Source organism: Citrus sinensis, chromosome 4, assembly GCF_022201045.2.
Source record: "Citrus sinensis cultivar Valencia sweet orange chromosome 4, DVS_A1.0, whole genome shotgun sequence".
In the NCBI taxonomy this organism is placed as follows: Eukaryota; Viridiplantae; Streptophyta; class Magnoliopsida; order Sapindales; family Rutaceae; genus Citrus; species Citrus sinensis.
This window is the reverse complement of record NC_068559.1, coordinates 6,235,035-6,252,500: the sequence shown is the minus strand read 5'-3', so window position 1 is coordinate 6,252,500 and position 17,466 is coordinate 6,235,035. Positions and strand designations below refer to the sequence as shown.

Genomic DNA, 17,466 nt, shown 5'->3' with positions numbered 1-17,466 from the left:
ATGAAGTAAATGGATCAAAATTTTGAACCAACCATGAACATAAATCTCGTTTCAGTCGACCACATTTTATGTGCAGAAGACTTTCAAATCCTAACTCCACAACAACTTTTTTTTGATTTTCTGACAATTTTGCAACCAGTTTTGTAAAACGATCTGGAGCGCATCTAGTTTCCATGGCTTTTTGAGTTCCCTTCACAAAATCATCTTCTTTGTCTTTATTCTGTGCTATATCACTATCAACCATTCTAAATTTAGCCTTTTCTTCTTCACTCAAATTTTTGAAACATTTCCCTAATTTAATTCTGTCCTAAAAAATTAAAAAAAAAATATGACAATAAGTTATTGCTTGTAACACATCCCAAATTTAATGGAAATTAATTATCGCACCTACACTCACCACTTTTTTTCCTTGTTCCCGAAATATTTTTGCTTCTTGCTTGCTGCAGTCAATTAAATATTTTGAAAAAAATATATATAATCAGTGCATGTTAACATTATTATGCTCGGCTTTACTAAATATTCATGAATTTACCAACAGTCAAACACATAATATTTAATGTAAGAAGACTTACAAATACTCAATGAAAGGCCGATTTCTTCTTAAATTTTCATTTTCCTGGCTCACATTATCATTCTCCTTGAAATCATTCTCATTACCCTCATCTACATTTTCAGCCATTTTCGAGTTTACAAGAACCTGTACATGAAGATTTAGCACAAAAAGAAATGTCAAATATCACAAGTTTTGGATCCTGTAAAACAATAGAAACTTTAACCCAAAAGCAGTAATAAATTTATCCAGAAACAGCAAAAAATGTAACTAAAAAACAGCAGTAAATTTTACCCAAAAACAATAGAAAATTTAACCCAAATACAGCAGCAAATGAAGCCCAAAACACCAAAAAAATTTACATGTAAACAGCAAAAAATTTAGCCAAAAAACAGTCGTAAATTTATCCAAACAGCAACAAATTTACCCAGAAATAGCAAAAAATTTAACACAAAAATAACAATAAATTTATCCAGAAATAGTGAAAAATTTAACTGTAAAACAGCAGCAAATTTACCTAGAAGCAACAGAAAATTTAACCTAAAAAGAGTAGCAAATGAAGCCCAAACACCAGAAAAATTTACCTGAACACAGCAGAAAATTTAACCCAAAAACAGTAGTATATTTACACAGAAACAGCAAAATATTTAACCAAAAAACAGCAGCAAATGAAGCCCAGAACACCAAAAAAACTTACCTGGAAACAGCAAAAAATATAACCCAAAAACAGCAGTAAATTTATCCAAAAACAGCAAACAATTTAACTCAAACAAAAGCAGCCAATTTACCCAAAAACAGCAGAAAATTTAACCTAAAAACAGCTGCAAATGAAGCCCAAAATACCAGAAAAATTTAACCAAAAACGGCAGCAAATCATCCCAAATGCAGCAGAAAATTTATTCAAAAACAGCAGAAAATTTAACTGAAAAACAGCAGTTTATTTACCCAAAAACAGCAAAATATTTAACCCAAAACCAGCAGCAAATGAAGCCCAAAACACCAAAAACATTTACCTTAAAACAGTAGAAAATATAACCCAAAAACAGCAGTAAATTTATCAAAAAACAGCAAAAAAATAAACTAAAAAACAGCAGCCACCTTACCCAGAAACAGTAGAAAATTAAATCTAAAAATAGCAGCAAATGAAGCCCAAAACACCAAAAAAATTTACCTTAAAACAGCAGAAAATATAACCCAAAAACAGCAGTAAATTTATCAAAAAACAGCAAAAAAATAAACTGAAAAACAGCAGCCACCTTACCCAGAAACAGCAGAAAATTAAATCTAAAAATAGCAGCAAATGAAGCTTTATCAATAGGAAAGTTTAAAATATTTTTTTTCTGAAGCCAAAGCAAGAAATCTATAAAGTCCTTGTGATCTTCAACTTGAGAATTGTTACTCATCCTATTCTCATGTTCTTGAATGACTACCTCAAGAAAATTATCAACTCCTTGATCACTAAATTTTTCTACTCTAACATCACGAAAAGAATAATGAATCCTTTTGTTACTTAAAAGTTGTACAACAAATAAGATTTGAACTTTTCTTAAGTACTCACCATAAGGTGTCATAGAGACATCTACACAACCGTTTAAAAGTTTTACAAATGGGGTTAATTTTGGTTGATTGCAAAGATTACATTTCTAACGATCTCACAGGCAGCATCAGCAGAAGAGACAACAAGCACTGGCACTTTGCCTAAGTGAAGCAACATCAGGGGGCCATAGCATTGTGCCAAAGCACCAAGTGAGCAATGAGGGAACAAGCCAAGTTGGTGAAGGTTTCCAATGATTGGGAGGGTTGGGGGAGAAGGTGGTAGTGATTTTTTGGTGCTAAGTGGTTGGATAAGAAACCATTTGAAAAGGACAAATACGGCAAAGATGCAGGCTGCAATTGTGATAAAGGATTGGAAGTTTAACAATTGCTGGAAAACAGACATCTTATTACAAATTATCATAAGCGTGAACTTGTACTAAATTATGATCTATTAGTAGCAGTGAATTATTACAAATTTCTTCCCCAAAATTGAGATATATATACACTAGAAAATGGAGAGTATGAAGTTACAATTCACTCAAAGACTTTGAGAAAGATGTCTATATGGTCCAGCCGACATAGTGACAGATTGCCAAGCAAACAGCAGAAAATATAGCCCAAAAACAGCAGTGAATTTATCCAAAAACAGCAGTATATTTACCCAAAAACAACAAAATATTTAACTAAAAAACAGCAGCAAATGAAGCCCAGAACACCCAAAAAAGTTACCTGGAAACAGCAGAAAATATAACCCAAAAACAGCAGTAAATTTATCCAAAAACAGCCAACAATTTAACTGAAAAACAGCAGCCAATTTACCCAGAAACAGCAGAAAATTTAACCTAAAAACAGCAGCAAATGAAGCCCAAAACACCAGAAAATTTTAACCACAAACAGCAGCAAATCATCCCAAATACAGCAGAAAATTTATCCAAAAACAGCAGAAAATTTAACTAAAAAATAGCAGTATATTTACCCAGAAACAGCAAAATATTTAACCTAGAACCAGCAGCAAATGAAGCCCAAAACACCAGAACATTTTACCTGGAAACAGCAAAAAATATAACCCAAAAACAGCAAAAAAATAACTGAAAAACAGCAGCCAATTTACCCAGAAACAACAGAAAATTTAACCTAAAAACAGAAGCTAATTAATTTCTTTCTCAAGCCAAAACAAGATATCTATAAAGTCCTTACGATCTTCAACTTGAGAATTGTCACTCATCCTATTCTCATGTTCTTGAATGACTACCTCAAGAAAAACATGAACCTAATTTGAAGTTTTTTTGGTGCTAAGTGGTTGGATAAGAAACCATTTGAAAAGGACAAATACGGCAAAGATGCAGGCTGAAATTGTGAACAATGATTGCAAGTTTAACAATTGCTGGAAAACAGACATCTTATTACAAATTATCATGAGCGTGAACTTGTACTAAATTATGATATGTTAGTGGCAGTGAATTATTACAGATTTCTTTCCCACAATTGAGATATATATACACTAGAAAATGGAGAGTATGAACTTACTATTCACTCAAAGACTTGTCTATGTGGTCCAGCTGGTATAGTGACGGAATGCCAGGCAAGTGGGCAATGTCTATGTGTTCCAGCAAACCCAAACACTTTGCACAGACCTTCTTAATTCCGTGAACAAATCCGGCGTGCAGAGACTTGTTAATTCCAGCGGAATTGAATCTAAGAATTCCGTGAACAAATTATGACGATGATACTATGTCAGTTAATATAAAATTGAATGAGAAATCTGGAATTAAATTACTTAGCAAATTCAGCAAAGAAAACGAAATTGCTTAGCAATTCGAACGAGAAAGAGGATTAAACTTACCTTGCACAGGTGACGACTGACAAAACCAAGACAGAGGCAGCGACGGCAGAGACTAAACAATTCGAACAAGACAAAATCAACTCAAAGAATGATTGCAATCTGCAGACGGATCGCCGGTGCACCGGAACAGAAGTTAACGCAGCAGTGGGTGTGACTATATCTTTTGCAATTCGTTAATTAGGGATCAAGTTTTCCCTTTGTATTTTTTTATTCTTTTAAAAAGTAAATCCTTTTTTCCTTTAAATTTATATCGGTGGAATTTTTTTAAAAAAGTACTTAACCGGTTATAAACCGGTTATATATAATTTAATTAAATTTTTTTATTATTTTATTATTATTGTGAATCGTTGATTTAATCTAACGGTTCACGTCCATTACGGCATCAATGTCGTAAATTTAATTACGGCATTATAGAATTTTCCTGAATTGCAATTAAACAAATGTGCAAACTACGACATTAATCTCTCTGGTTAAGCTAGTACTTTCGCAGTTCACTCTGATAAAATAAGTTTTGTCTAATTGTCTCCTTCTGAATGAGCTGAATTAAATAAGGAATTTAAGGTTGTATCTGTACGAGTTAAAAGGGTAAATTGTCATTTTAATTATTAGTTTATTTTACAAATTATTTAATATTCACACAAACATATACAAGCATCCTGGACCCACGGCTGATGTTAGGAAGCTTCTGCATAAGTTGTGGTTAGTGATATACCACCAACTACCCGCCAGCACAAGATAAACTAATGTCAGGTCATGATCAAGAAAAAATTGCATTGGGCCTAAGAGTCCAATGTCGTCATCATGCATATATGAAGCACTTTCAAATGGTTGATCTAACAGTGTCTGGTTTTCATTTTTTGAGCTTTTTACCGACTGGAGAGTAGAGAACAACACATGATCCCCTTTACAGTATTGTTGCTTGAATTTACAGGCTTCATCATTCAGTACCTTCAAATCCATATATGACGAGATGGAAGAATGAACTTAAATTTATTATTGTAATTTCTGAGTTTTAAAATGATAAAGTAACACGCAGCTGGTTCATTGAAATTTAAGACATTCAAAATGGAGCGCAAGAGCAAAATAAAAGTTAAGAGCTTTACCTTCAGCATAATAAGGAGTCTGCTGCATCAGGCTCACTTTATCTGCCTCTATAGACCACCACCTCTTCATCTTCAGCCTTCTCAATAACACTCTCTGCGGTTTCTTCATTTCATTCTTGGGCCACCGCATCTTCATCTTCAACATTCTCAGTAGGCTCTGATGGTGTCACAATCGTAGTGCGGGTGGTGAGGGGGACGGCCTCATTATTTTTCCTAGATCCATTAGACCGAGCCATGTGTTTCTTCCCCCTTTTATGACCCTCCATCACAACAGCGGACTGAGTACCAACCTGAAAAACTTCACACCAGAATTCGAAGTTCTCTCTAAGGGGAAGTTTTCTCCTCATCGTCCCTCCAGTTGGTATTCCATTTGTTGTCTTCTGAGTGATTGCATTCAACGCCTTCTTCTTTGGCAGCTCCTCATTTTTGTTCTCTGAATCTTCTTCGCCCCCACATTCTGGTCAAAACCCACAACAGTTTTAATAGCTTTAACTGATTCTGTTTAGGCCTTCATTTCTTGGCCGGCGCTATCTCTGCTTTCGGTAAGCTTAATTGTCTTTCCAGATTCTTTTGATGTTGTTGAAGATGAGGTAGTGCACATCTTCTGAGCTCCAATTAGCTCCACTTCCTTCGCCTTGTGCTTCTCACCTCGAAGATGCTCATCTTGACCACCCTCCACTTTCTGTTCTAAAACAACAGCAGTTTTATTAGCTTTAACTGATTCCTTTTCCACAGTAGCCTTAATTTCTTGGCCAGCACTATCTCTGCTTTCAGTAGAGTTTTTTGAAGTGGAGTTACTGCACATCTTCTGATCTCCAAGTAATTCTTCTTCCTTGGCCTTATGCTTCTTGCCTTGAAGATACTAATCTGGATCTCTCTCTATTAGCTTTAACTGATTCTTCTTCTACTTTAGTCTTCATTTCTTGGCCAGCACTATCTCTGCTTTCTGTAGATTTTTTTATCCACTTCTGAGCTCCAAGTAGTTCTTCTTCCTTGGCTTTCTGCTTCTTACCTTGAGGATGCTCATCTAGACCACCCTCCACTTTCTGGTTCAAACCAACAACAGTTTTATTAGCTTTAACTGGTTCCTCTTGTACTTTAGTCTTCAGTTCTTGGCCAACACCATCTCTGCTTTCTGTAGATATTTTTGACGTGGATGAAGTGGAGTTATTGCACATTTTCTTATCTCTAAGTAGTCCTGCCACCTTGGCCTTGTGCTTCCTACCTTGAAGATGCTCATCCAGACCTCTCTGGGTCGTAGCACTGACCTGACAGAGGGCACAACTCCACTGCTCAGTTTTGGTTGAATTTGTCGAAGGGAGCTCTCCTGAACCTGCAGGTGGTGCAGCAGCATTCTGATTTGTTCCACAAAGATTGGAACTGGGTTTAACCTGCAGGGTTTGACCACCCTCCACTTTCTGGTCTAAACCAACAACAGTTTTTTTGGCACCAACTGATTCCTCTTCTAAATTAGGCTTCATTTCTTGGTGCACTATTTCTGCTTTCCATAGATTTTTTTGAAGTGCAGCTAATGCACATCTTCAAATCTCTAAGTAGTTTTTCCTTGGCCTTGTGCTTCTTGCCTTGGAGATGCACGTCTAGACCTCTCTCGGTAGTAGCAGTGACCTGACAGAGGGCACAACTCCACTCCTTGGGTTTGCTTGAACTCGTTGAAGGAAGCTCTCCAGAACCTGCAGGTGGTGTGGCAGCTTTCTGCTTTGATCCAAAAACACTGGTATCAGGCTTAGGCTGGAAATGATACCCAAACACAGAAACCACAATGCCTTATATTAGTTATCACATCAATGGTAAAAATGAAAAATATTCCCAGTGAGCTGCATCATCTGCTATTGTAGTACAGATGAAAGAATTTGTTTACAAAATGATAATGTGCAAATTTTATTTTAAATTGTGAATTCTCAAAACAGGTAGGAATGTAGAAGTATATTCAAATAGTTAATACAACCAGAATGCTTGTTTATTAACAACATTTCCAGCATTGAACTAGGAAAATATTTCCATCCCAAAAAAGAAAAAAAAAGGAATATGTTTGAATAGGATTATGAAATACTTTCTTAATAAGCTGGACAAGGAGAGATGATATCTTATGAGCATTATAATTCATAATTTGAGGAAAAACCATTTTAATGGAGCTTCCAGCCCAACGCACATACACAAACACAATCAATAAGATTTAACATAAGAAATTACCGGGAAAAAGAAACATCACAAATCAATCTGTACAAGTTCATGTGACACTTCATGGTAAACATATGTAACCTCTCTTGGAAACTTAGCTTGTGACAAGCTCACATTTTCTGTGTTTTCGTTCAAAAAAGGTTTCAGACACACATTAATTCCAGGCTGTGGAGGATCACATGTCCTCGTTGCCCAAATTTTTAAAGCCACATACATTGGTATTTGCACGCATGGTCAATGAGTTACACAACTCTGTCGTCTACTTGAGTTGACCAAGCAAACTGAATTTGTGAACTTTGACCGACATAAATAACCCACTGCTAACATGTTTGGAATTAAATCAAGATTGTGAGTCCAAATGTACTCCCCAACAAACTTGTCACCTGTGCATCAAGACAAAGTCTTATAGCACTAAGAATGGACATGGGAATCTCTAAGCAACAACCTCCTAATAACATAAAAATCAAGGTTGGTGTGGGATAAAGCCATTCAAATGGACATGTAAAGGGTGACTTTGATGAATAAGGGTTTAAGAGAAACAATCTCATCACAGAGTATTTCAATTGGAGCGGATAAAGAAACTAACATGAAACAAACTCACTTATCTCTATTTATTTTTCAATTATCATAGATCCAAAATCTAAAATTATCATTTTGAGCTACCCTCAATTAGTAAGCACTGCATTGTCACTGCTTTCTTCTGAAATTTTCCATCAGCAGAAAATCTCTAACAAATCAAAACAAGTCTTACCAAGTTTCATAAGTATCAAAACAAAAACGAGCAAAGGTCCACAGGGAAGTTCTAGAATGAAACATTAAAACGTTTAGTTCATGCTTCAATCACATAATACAATATACAAACATCATTGAATCACGTTCCATATAAATTTTGCAAATCCACAATAATAGACATGCCTTTAACATGGAAAGCATCCCTTCCCACTTAAGGGTCTCCACAACTGCCTTACTATCAAAATTAGAGCATAGTGCGAGTTAAATTACCAGCACCCATAGCCTCTGTCATATTAGTACTATAGATCTCGGATTTTTCCTCCTTAACTTCAGAGCTATCAGATGTCTCCTTACTAGAGGTGGAACCAGTAATTGCCTGTAAATAAATTTCATCAGCAAATTTGCACAAGTGAATGTTCATGTATAATCAAGTAATAGTTCCACATAAAAATCAAACAACAAACTGAATCAACATGGACTCGATAAAACTAATGGCATAATCAGACTACCATTATCAGTTGAAGTTAATTTTTATACTCGCGTATTTAGCTCCTCGACAAAATGTACATTAAAACCAGTAAATAAATAGAACAGAATAAAGAAGAATATTCCATATTATGAAATATCTGAAGATATTTATGAATAAAAATGTCAGCACTGTACTGAACAGCATCACAGTTGAAGCTAATATTACGCTTTTAAAAAACAAAAAAAAAAGGAAAGAAATGAATTTGATATTAAAATATTATATAGTTACCTTAACGGTGATACGTCGATTTAGATGAGCATAATTCATCGTTCCCTGCGATAATAAATCAGACACGAGACTCCATTTCCATTACACACAAAACGCCCAAGCATTAAGTATTAACAGGAAGAAAAAACGACAAAAAAATATTGCGTTTTACCAGAGAATTGAAAGAAGAAGAAGAAGTAGGCTTCCGTTGATTGAATCTGAAGCTTTGCAAAGGCAAAGCGGATGATCTGAAATATTAACCAAAAAAATTAAAAAATGAAAACGAATTAAAGGAGAATGAAAATAAAAATTAAAAGAAGAAGAAGAAAAAGAGGACCTTGGAAGATTCTGTAGACAGTTCATTGATTGAAGAAGAAAGGAAAATATCAGAACAAATCGTTAAGCAGACAAGTGTGCGTGTGTGTAGTAAGTGTTGCATTTCCAATTGCGGGCAATTTATAGAGGTTGGCTGGGAATCGACAAAAAGGTTATCAGCTTTTGACAGATTCCACAAAATGCCATTGCAATTCGTTGGTTCAGTATCTCTTTTTCGTTCGTTGGTGATCCATCACCGGGCCCGTTTGATTTTTTTTTTTCGTTTTCCCCAAAATGCCTAAGCCTTCAATTCTTTTTTCTAGCTCGTTCGTGATATTTTTTTATTTATTTTAATCACCTTAATCAGTTCATGCTTACTTTCCTCTTGCTTGATTGCGGGGTAGAGTGGGAGAATAGCTACGAAGGCAAGGCAAAATTGGAGAAATATTTTTTGAATGGATCGATGCGCCGGGGCCAAGGCAGAGCTAGTAAACACTGAACTGGGAGGAATCCATATTACTCACTCTCACTCTAGAAAGTAAACACAACATTAATGATTAAAATAAACATGAGTTTAAATTGTCTTTTATTTATATATTAGAGCTTATAGAAAAGTAAGATATAATTATTCTTTTCTTAAAATATTAAGGTTATAATATGAACATTTAAAAAGATACAGCAACTTATTTAATAAGTTGCTTATAAAAATAATGTCTGTTCTGTTTTTAGAAGTTACAGTCAAAATAGAGAAAATTATTATAAAAAAACAACTTTTAACAAAGCCATCAAACTTCATTTTTATCTAAACTTATAAAATAAGCTGCTTATAGCATTTCAATCACAATCTTGGGGCATTAGTCTTTGTGTAGAATCAAATTAGACATTGAATATTTCTAATTTTCTACACATAAATTAAAATATGTAGACTAGAAAAACACCTTGATTTTGTAAGTCTACTTCATTCTTTAATTTCCGCAGCATATGTCAAGACGTTATTTCCAAATAATTGCCGACTAGGAGAATTCTTATAGTCAAGGTGATTAGATGAGCGTGTTATGGAATCGTAGTGGTTCCCCGCCCTCAACTAAGAAAGTAGCCTTCAAAATTAAATATTAAATAATGTGGCATTATTAATGTTATATATATGTGTGTGTGTGTATTTGTATATATAATATTATTAAATATTATATATATACATATATATATTAGTCTTCATGTTTTGCACGGGTTTGAACGGCAGTTGTAATATTAAATAATATGGCATTATTGAAGTTAAAAAAAATCCAAAGTTAATCATAAAAATATTTTTTTTATAAAAAAATAAATAAAGATTAAAATGGATGTTAGGTAGCCCGTGAGTTTCCATAGTTAGTATGTTACAACTTTCAAAATTGAGCACGGCTTTGAAATGTTGAGCTCATAGGGGGCGACATTAATTGTGCACGGCTGACTTTGTGGACTTTGTGAAAGAGAGTTATGGGCGTGATTGTGATTGTGTTTGTGTGTGGTCAAAAGCTGCAAGGGGTTGTCGAGATTTTCCGAATTTTTGCAGGTGGGTTGGGCCGAAGCAGGCTGTCTTGGCTGACTTTCGGTACATGCCGTTTGTGTACCAAAACGTGTGCGATCAAGGGGCTGTTCAGAAGCTTCATCTCGACCATGAACGGTGGTTGCAAAGTTAACAGCCGAGAGTTGTTTTTGAGCTTGTACAGGTTATATCTCCATGATTGAATTCATCTAGAGAAGACCTTGACTCACACCATTTGAAAACGCGTATTGGAAATTAACACCGGGAGGTTGCAAAACAATTAATTCTTATATAAACGCTTTGCTAAGAATCAAATTTAGCTCAATCAACTGAAAACCACCATAAACATGGCATCAGCGTCCTCTGTTTCGAGACTGGTGGTCATTATAATTTTAATTAATGTTGGTGCTATAAGTGATACGATGATATCTGTAACAGCATCGGCTCCTGGATTATTGACGTCACCCATAGAGTTAGAAAGAGAAGCTTTACTTGGCACAGGCTGGTGGGTCAACAATTGGGCGACGGGCAACTACACTTCCTATCATTGTAAGTGGACTGGCATCAGTTGCAATTCAGCGGGAAGCGTAACCGGGGTCAGCTTACTCCGGTATGAAAATAATAACATCAAAGGAGAGCTTGGTCGTTTCAACTTCTCTTGCTTTCCCAACCTCAAAAGTTTCAAAATTCATTCAAATTATCTTCTCTCTGGGAGCATTCCATCTGAAATTGCTGCCGTTTCAATGCTCCAAACTCTTGAACTGCCCTCCAACAATCTTACCGGTAAATACTTGAGCTTGACTCTCTCTCTCTCTCTCTCTATGTAATTTTGTATTTTTTTTGTTGCTATGAGGATAGTGAATACTGATCTCGTTTTTCATAAATCACATGCACAATAGGAATTATCCCTTTACAGATGGGGAGATTGAGGAATCTTGTCTACCTGGATCTATTTGATAATCACCTCATGGGACATATCCCTCCAACTCTTGGTCGTCTAAGCAAATTGAAAATTTTGAACTTGTCTTCTAACTCCCTTGTTGGTAATATCCCCTCCACTCTAGATCATCTAACCCAACTAACTACTTTGACGATTGCCTCAAACCAAATTAATGGTTCCATCCCATTAGAAATCGGGAATTTGAACTTTCTTCAAGTTCTTGACCTGTCTACAAACGGACTTCAAGGTACAATATGTATGTATGTATGTATGTATGTATGTATGTATGTATGTATGTATGTATGTATGTATGTAGTCGTGCTCATGCTTGAAGCAGGCGTCTGTTTTTACAATACTGAAGAAGTTTTTTTATGAGTACTTCTTTATAAATTTTATTTATATGAGTATAGTGAATACTGATGTCGTTTTTCATAAATCACATGCGCAATAGGAATTATTCCTTCAGAGATGGGGAGATTGAGGAATCTTGTCCATCTGGATCTATCTAATAATTACATCTGGGGATATATCCCTCCAACTCTTGGTCATCTAAGCAAATTGGAAAATTTGAACTTGTCTTCTAACGGCCTTGATGGTAATATCTCTCCAACTCTTGGTCGTCTAAGCACATTTTTTACATTTTTATTGTGTGAAAGTGAAACTATATAATAAATTTCTACATCTTTATTTATTACTTCGGTAGTGTTTTAATTTGGAGAATATGCTGGTTGGCTTTTTTTCCTTTAATTTTTGTATGAAATGAATCGGCTTCAAGTGTCAGTTTCTTTTCCAAATTGCATCCATCAATTGCAATTGTTACATTGGGCGATTACAAGTTGTACGTAATTATTAAGGAAGGCAGGTTTAAGCATTTTTGGTTTGTATGTTTTCCTCCTTTTTTTTCCCTTTTGCATTAAAAATCATGGTTATCCTATAAAAGATATGATTACAAATCAAAAGCACTATTTCTAATTTCACACATACATAGTTCCTCATTAATTTACTAAATTTACTTTTGTATTTATAGGATAGGGTAGTCAATTGAGAGCACTGAGAGTGATTCTCTCTAATCTCCATAGTTTTGTATTAATTTATTGATATATTTGTTGCATCTGCAGATTTAACTTTCAGTCTAAAATTTGCAGCGTTGACGAGCCCCAAAAAAAATAAGAAAAAAAAATTATTGGAGCACTAAAAAATCTATTAATTTTTACAACCTAAGCACTTCTTTATAAATTTTATTTCTATGAGGATAGTGAATACTGATCTCGTTTTTCATAAATCACATGCGCAACAGGAATTATCCCTTCAGAGATGGGGAGATGGAGGAATCTCGTTCACCTGGATCTATCTGATAATTTCCTCTGGGGATATATCCCTCCAACTCTTGGTCGTCTAAGCAAATTGGAAAATTTGCACTTGTCTTCCAACTCCCTTGTTGGTAATATCCCCTCCACTATAGGTCATCTAACACAGCTAACTACTTTGGCTATTGCCTCAAACCACATTAATGTTTCCATCCCATTAGAAATCGGGAATTTGAACTTTCTTCAAGTTCTTGACCTGTCCCGAAATGAAATTGGAGGTTCAATTCCTTCAACACTTGGCCATTTAAAGAGGTTGAGAAGTTTAGACTTGTCCTACAACAAACATGTTGGTCCAATCCCTTCGTCTGTGGGTCATTTGACTCAGCTAACTACTTTTTATATGCACTCAAACCTAATCAATGGTTCCATTCCATTAGAAATCGGGAATTTGAACTTTCTTCAAGTTCTTGACCTGTTTGACAACAAACTTGAAGGTCCAATTCCTTCGACCATAGCTAGTTTAGTCAACTTGACATCTCTGTCCTTGGATTATAACAATCTAACTGGATCTATTCCTTCAACACTTGGTCGTTTAAATAGGTTGACAAATTTAGGATTGTCCGAAAACAAACTTGTTGGTCCAATCCCTTCGTCCCTGGGTCATTTGACTCAGCTAACTACTTTAAGTATGGACAACAACAAACTTGATGGCCCAATTCCTCAAGAACTCATGAATTGCTCAAAGCTGCGGATATTAACATTGGGAAACAACTTCATAAGCGGAAGCATCCCGTCAGAGATTGGCAAACTTAAAGAACTATATTATCTTGATCTGAACCATAACTTCATTAATGGTAAAATACCTCCCCAGCTTGGAGAAATTCCACGCATAGTTACCGTGGACCTTTCCATGAATAACCTCTCTGGTAGTATCCCTGAATCTGTCATAAATGTGCCAGACTTAGATGTGTCAGGCAACAATTTTGAGGTAGAAATCCCAAATACTTCGGCAAATGCGCCATCGCCACAACAGTCTGAAGGCAATAAAGACAAGCACAAAAAGACTACCACTCGATTGGTTGCAATTATTCTTCCTATGGCCGTATTCCTTACCTTAATATTTGGAATCATGTTTGTCCGTAGACGAAGGGATAAGAGAGTTGAACCAGCTGAGACAGGAGAAATTACCAAGTGCGCTGATGAGTTTGCAATTTGGAATTACGATGGTAGAATTACATTTCAAGACATGATTGAAGCTACTGAGGATTTCCATATCAAATACTGCATTGGAACAGGAGGCTATGGTAGCGTTTACCGAGCACGACTGCCCAGTGGAAAAGTAGTTGCTTTGAAGAAGCTTCACCGTTCAGAAACTGAGGAGTTAGCTTCCCTCGAGAGTTTTCGGAATGAGGCTCGTCTACTGTCTCAAATACGGCATCGAAATATCGTAAAGCTTTACGGGTTTTGTTTGCACAGGAAATGTATGTTCTTAATCTATGAGTACATAGAAATGGGAAGCTTGTTCTGTGTTCTACGCATAGATGAGGAAGCTATTGGTTTGGATTGGGCTAAAAGGGTGAACATTGTGAAGGGCATGGCTCATGCTTTGTCATATTTGCATCATCACTGCACACCACCAATTGTTCACCGGGACATATCAAGCAACAACATTCTACTCAACTCAGAATTAGAAGCATTTGTTGCTGACTTTGGCGTTGCTAGATTGTTAAATTTTGACTCATCCAATCGAACTCTATTGGCTGGCACTTATGGATATATTGCTCCAGGTAATCTTCTAGCCATTCTTCTTCTGCTTCTTTAATTATTCTTTTAATTAATTTCTATATGCACTCTGTTAAGTAAGTTTTAAGCAGTTTTATTTAGTTAGCTACTTAGGTTCGAATTTTGGAATAGGTAAGGAGCTGAAAGATAAATTTAAACTTTGTCTACCCATTTAATTTTTTTTTTTTAAAAAAAAATTACACAGTTTAAATATCAATTAAAAACATATGTTTCTCTGTCATAGCTTACTGCAGAAGCTCAAAAATATAAACAAATTACTCTTGTTATTATATAGGAAATATCACTAATAAAGGCTTCTGTTTTCCTATAGAACTGGCCTACACCATGATTGTGACGGAGAAATCTGATGTTTATAGCTTCGGAGTGGTGGCACTAGAAGTACTAATGGGAAAGCATCCTGGAGAGCTCCTCTCATCGTTATCTTCGTCATTAGATAAAAATATTAAGCTGATTGATTTGCTGGACCCACGCCTCTCACCTCCGGTGGATCAAAAGATTAGGCAGGATATCATTCTTGTTTCAACAGTAGCATTTTCATGCTTGCGTTCTCAACCAAAGTCTCGACCTACAATGCAACTCGTGTCCAACGACTTCATCGCTCGCAATAAGGCACCGATGCAGAAACCTTTTCATGAAATTTCAATTTTGGAGCTTAGAAACCAAGAAATGTATTTGGTTGATTAATGTGATATGTAATTATAGATACGTATATTTGACTGTTCATGTATGTGATGGGATTGCTTCTAATCCTAATGGAATTTTCCCATAAAGGTGACTGTTAATTGGTTCTGAAATTATTAAGTAGTAGCAATGTAGCAAATATTATGTGTTCGACGAATTGTCTCCCTTAGTATTATTAATTCTATTTACACGTTCACTTCCTATACATGTTGAATTGCAATTAAACGAATGTGCAAACTACGACATTAATCTCTCTGGTATTATTAATAAGGTCTGTCTAATTGTCACCCTCTCAATGAGCTGATTTAACCAGCATATTAAGGAATTTAAGGTTGTATCTCTATAAGTTAAAAGGGTAAATTGTCATTTTAATTATTAGTTTATTTTAAAAATTATATATATAAACTTTCTCCAGAGCGAGGTTCTTGGTGTCGCGTTATTTAATATATTAGTTTCTTCACTCCTTTGTAAATATTCACACAAACATATACAATAAATTTTTAATTAGGTTCTTGATGTCGCGTTATCTTGACCACCCTCCACTTTCTGGTCTAAACCAACAGCAGTTTTATTAGATATACTGATTCATTTTCTACAGTAGCCTTAATTTCTTGGCCAGCATTATCTCCGCTTTCAGTAGAGTCTTTTGAAGAGGAGTTACTGCACATCTTCTGATCTCCAAGTAATTCTTCTTCCTTGGCCTTATGCTTCTTGCCTTGAAGATGCTCATATAGCTCTCTCATGCGAGTAGTACTGACCTGACAGAGGGCACAACTCCAATCCATGGGTTTCCTTGAACTCGTCAAAGGGAGCTCACCAGAACCTGCAGGTAGTGTGGCAGCTTCCTGCTTTGGTCCACAAAGATTGGGATAGGGCTTAACCTGCAGGGCTTGACAACACTCCTCTTTCTGGTCCAAACCAACAACAATTCTATTAGCTTTAACTGATTCCTCTTCTACTTTAGTCTTCATTTCTTGGCCAGCACTATCTCTGCTTTCTGTAGATTTTTTTATCCACTTCTGAGCTCCAAGTAGTTCTTCTTCCTTGGCTTTCTGCTTCTTACCATGAGGATCCTCATCTAGACCACCCTCCACTTTCTGGTTCAAACCAACAACAGTTTTATTAGCTTTAACTGATTCCTCTTCTACTTTAGTCTTCATTTCTTGGCCAGCACTATCTCTGCTTTCTGTAGATTTTTTTATCCACTTCTGAGCTCCAAGTAGTTCTTCTTCCTTGGCTTTCTGCTTCTTACCTTGAGGATTCTCATCTAGACCACCCTCCAATTTCTGGTTCAAACCAACAACAGTTTTATTAGCTTTACCTGATTCCTCTTCTACTTTAGTCTTCATTTCTTGGCCAACACCATCTCTGCTTTCTGTAGATATTTTTGACGTGGATGAAGTGGAGTTATTGCACATTTTCTTATCTCTAAGTAGTCCTGCTACCTTGGCCTTGTGCTTCGTACATTGAAGATGCTCATCCAGACCTCTCTGGGTCGTAGCACTGACCTGACAGAGGGCACAACTCCACTGCTCGGTTTTGGTTGAATTTGTCGAAGGGAGCTCTCCAGAACCTGCAGGTGGTGCAGCAGCATTCTGATTTGTTCCACAAAGATTGGAATTGGGCTTAACCTGCAGGGTTTGACCACCCTCCACTTTCTGGTCTAAACCAACAACAGTTTTTTTGGCACCAACTGATTCCTCTTCCATTAGGCTTCATTTCTTGGTCAGCACTATTTCTGCTTTCCATAGATTTTTTTGAAGTGGAGTTAATGCACATCTTCAAATCTCTAAGTAGTTTTTCCTTGGCCTTGTGCTTCTTGCCTTGGAGATGCACGTCTAGACCTCTCTCGGTAGTAGCAGTGACCTGACAAAGGGCACAACTCCACTCCTTGGGTTTGCTTGAACTCGTTGAAGGAAGCTCTCCAGAACCTGCAGGTGGTGTGGCAGCTTTCTGCTTTGATCCACAAACACTAGTATCAGGCTTAGGCTGGAAATGATACCCAAACACAGAAACAACAATGCCTTATATTAGTTATCACATCAATGGTAAAAATGAAAAGTATTTCCAGTGAGCTCCATCATCTGCTGTTGTAGTACAGATGAAAGAATTTGTTTACAAAATGATAACGTGCAAATTTTATTTTAAATTGTGAATTCTCAAAAAAGGTAGGAATGTAGAAGTATAGTCAAATAG

At 36.0% G+C, this 17,466-nt stretch overlaps 4 protein-coding genes across 25 annotated transcripts in view; 1 reads left to right on the top strand and 3 right to left on the bottom strand.

The window, feature by feature from the left end:
• Positions 1 to 5,172, bottom strand: part of LOC112498198 (uncharacterized) — a 7,252-nt gene extending 2,080 nt beyond the window's left edge. For 3 of the 4 annotated variants that reach the window (XM_052439403.1, XM_052439404.1, XM_052439406.1), the window contains exons 1-6: positions 5,033 to 5,172; positions 3,930 to 4,877; positions 3,614 to 3,781; positions 573 to 697; positions 398 to 440; positions 1 to 307 (exon numbers count right to left, since the gene is read on the bottom strand). The exon at positions 1 to 307 is cut by the window's left edge and continues 425 nt beyond it. In XM_052439403.1, the coding sequence (XP_052295363.1) occupies positions 1 to 307; positions 398 to 440; positions 573 to 679 (457 nt within the window). In that variant the 5' untranslated portion in view covers positions 680 to 697; positions 3,614 to 3,781; positions 3,930 to 4,877; positions 5,033 to 5,172. Of the gene's footprint in view, positions 308 to 397; positions 441 to 572; positions 698 to 3,062; positions 3,131 to 3,613; positions 3,782 to 3,929; positions 4,878 to 5,032 lie in introns of all 4 variants that reach the window. The other variant, XM_052439405.1, reaches the window with a different exon arrangement.
• A 106-nt stretch (positions 5,173 to 5,278) lies between these two features.
• LOC102631492 (uncharacterized) overlaps positions 5,279 to 17,466 on the bottom strand; it is a 167,683-nt gene continuing 155,495 nt past the window's right edge. For 5 of the 8 annotated variants that reach the window (XM_052439397.1, XM_052439400.1, XM_052439399.1 and 2 more), the window contains 2 exons: positions 15,986 to 17,259; positions 5,279 to 5,884 (listed from right to left, as the gene is read on the bottom strand). In XM_052439397.1, coding sequence (XP_052295357.1) covers positions 5,535 to 5,884; positions 15,986 to 16,979 — 1,344 coding nt within the window. In that variant the 5' untranslated portion in view covers positions 16,980 to 17,259 and the 3' untranslated portion in view covers positions 5,279 to 5,534. The remainder of the gene's footprint in view (positions 5,885 to 15,985; positions 17,260 to 17,466) is intronic. The other 3 variants (XM_052439401.1, XM_052439396.1, XM_052439402.1) reach the window with 2 other exon arrangements.
• LOC107177851 (phosphoglucan phosphatase DSP4, amyloplastic-like) lies at positions 5,878 to 9,265 on the bottom strand. 3 transcript variants are annotated; one of them, XM_052439418.1, is made up of 5 exons: positions 9,037 to 9,265; positions 8,872 to 8,947; positions 8,721 to 8,765; positions 8,234 to 8,339; positions 5,878 to 6,748 (listed from the first exon to the last, which is right to left on the bottom strand). In XM_052439418.1, the coding sequence occupies exons 1-5, from the start codon at positions 9,060 to 9,062 to the stop codon at positions 6,582 to 6,584; spliced, it is 420 nt and encodes a 139-aa protein (XP_052295378.1). In that variant the 5' UTR covers positions 9,063 to 9,265; the 3' UTR covers positions 5,878 to 6,581. The 3 variants fall into 3 exon arrangements, with proteins under 3 accessions (XP_052295378.1, XP_052295379.1, XP_052295380.1); XM_052439419.1 differs by having other exon boundaries at positions 5,878 to 6,745; positions 9,037 to 9,249; XM_052439420.1 differs by having other exon boundaries at positions 5,878 to 6,781; positions 9,037 to 9,247.
• LOC102611904 (probable leucine-rich repeat receptor-like protein kinase At1g35710) overlaps positions 10,515 to 17,466 on the top strand; it is a 147,257-nt gene continuing 140,305 nt past the window's right edge. For 2 of the 10 annotated variants that reach the window (XM_052439380.1, XM_052439381.1), the window contains exons 1-5: positions 10,515 to 11,322; positions 11,439 to 11,726; positions 11,931 to 12,074; positions 12,777 to 14,573; positions 14,900 to 15,154. In XM_052439380.1, coding sequence (XP_052295340.1) covers positions 10,887 to 11,322; positions 11,439 to 11,726; positions 11,931 to 12,074; positions 12,777 to 14,573; positions 14,900 to 15,154 — 2,920 coding nt within the window. In that variant the 5' untranslated portion in view covers positions 10,515 to 10,886. The remainder of the gene's footprint in view (positions 11,323 to 11,438; positions 11,727 to 11,930; positions 12,075 to 12,776; positions 14,574 to 14,899; positions 15,155 to 17,466) is intronic. The other 8 variants (XM_052439382.1, XM_052439389.1, XM_052439383.1 and 5 more) reach the window with 6 other exon arrangements.

What these genes read in the sequence shown, in the direction of transcription:
- LOC107177851 (XM_052439418.1), bottom strand. Translation starts at nt 9,062, where the DNA reads ATGAACTGTCTACAGAATCTTCCAAG. An exon ending in CTTCTTCTTTCAATTCTCTG is followed by an intron (nt 8,766 to 8,871) that starts GTAAAACGCAAT and finishes TTATTATCGCAG; the next exon opens with GGAACGATGAATTATGCTCA. An exon ending in ATCGACGTATCACCGTTAAG is followed by an intron (nt 8,340 to 8,720) that starts GTAACTATATAA and finishes ATTTATTTACAG; the next exon opens with GCAATTACTGGTTCCACCTC.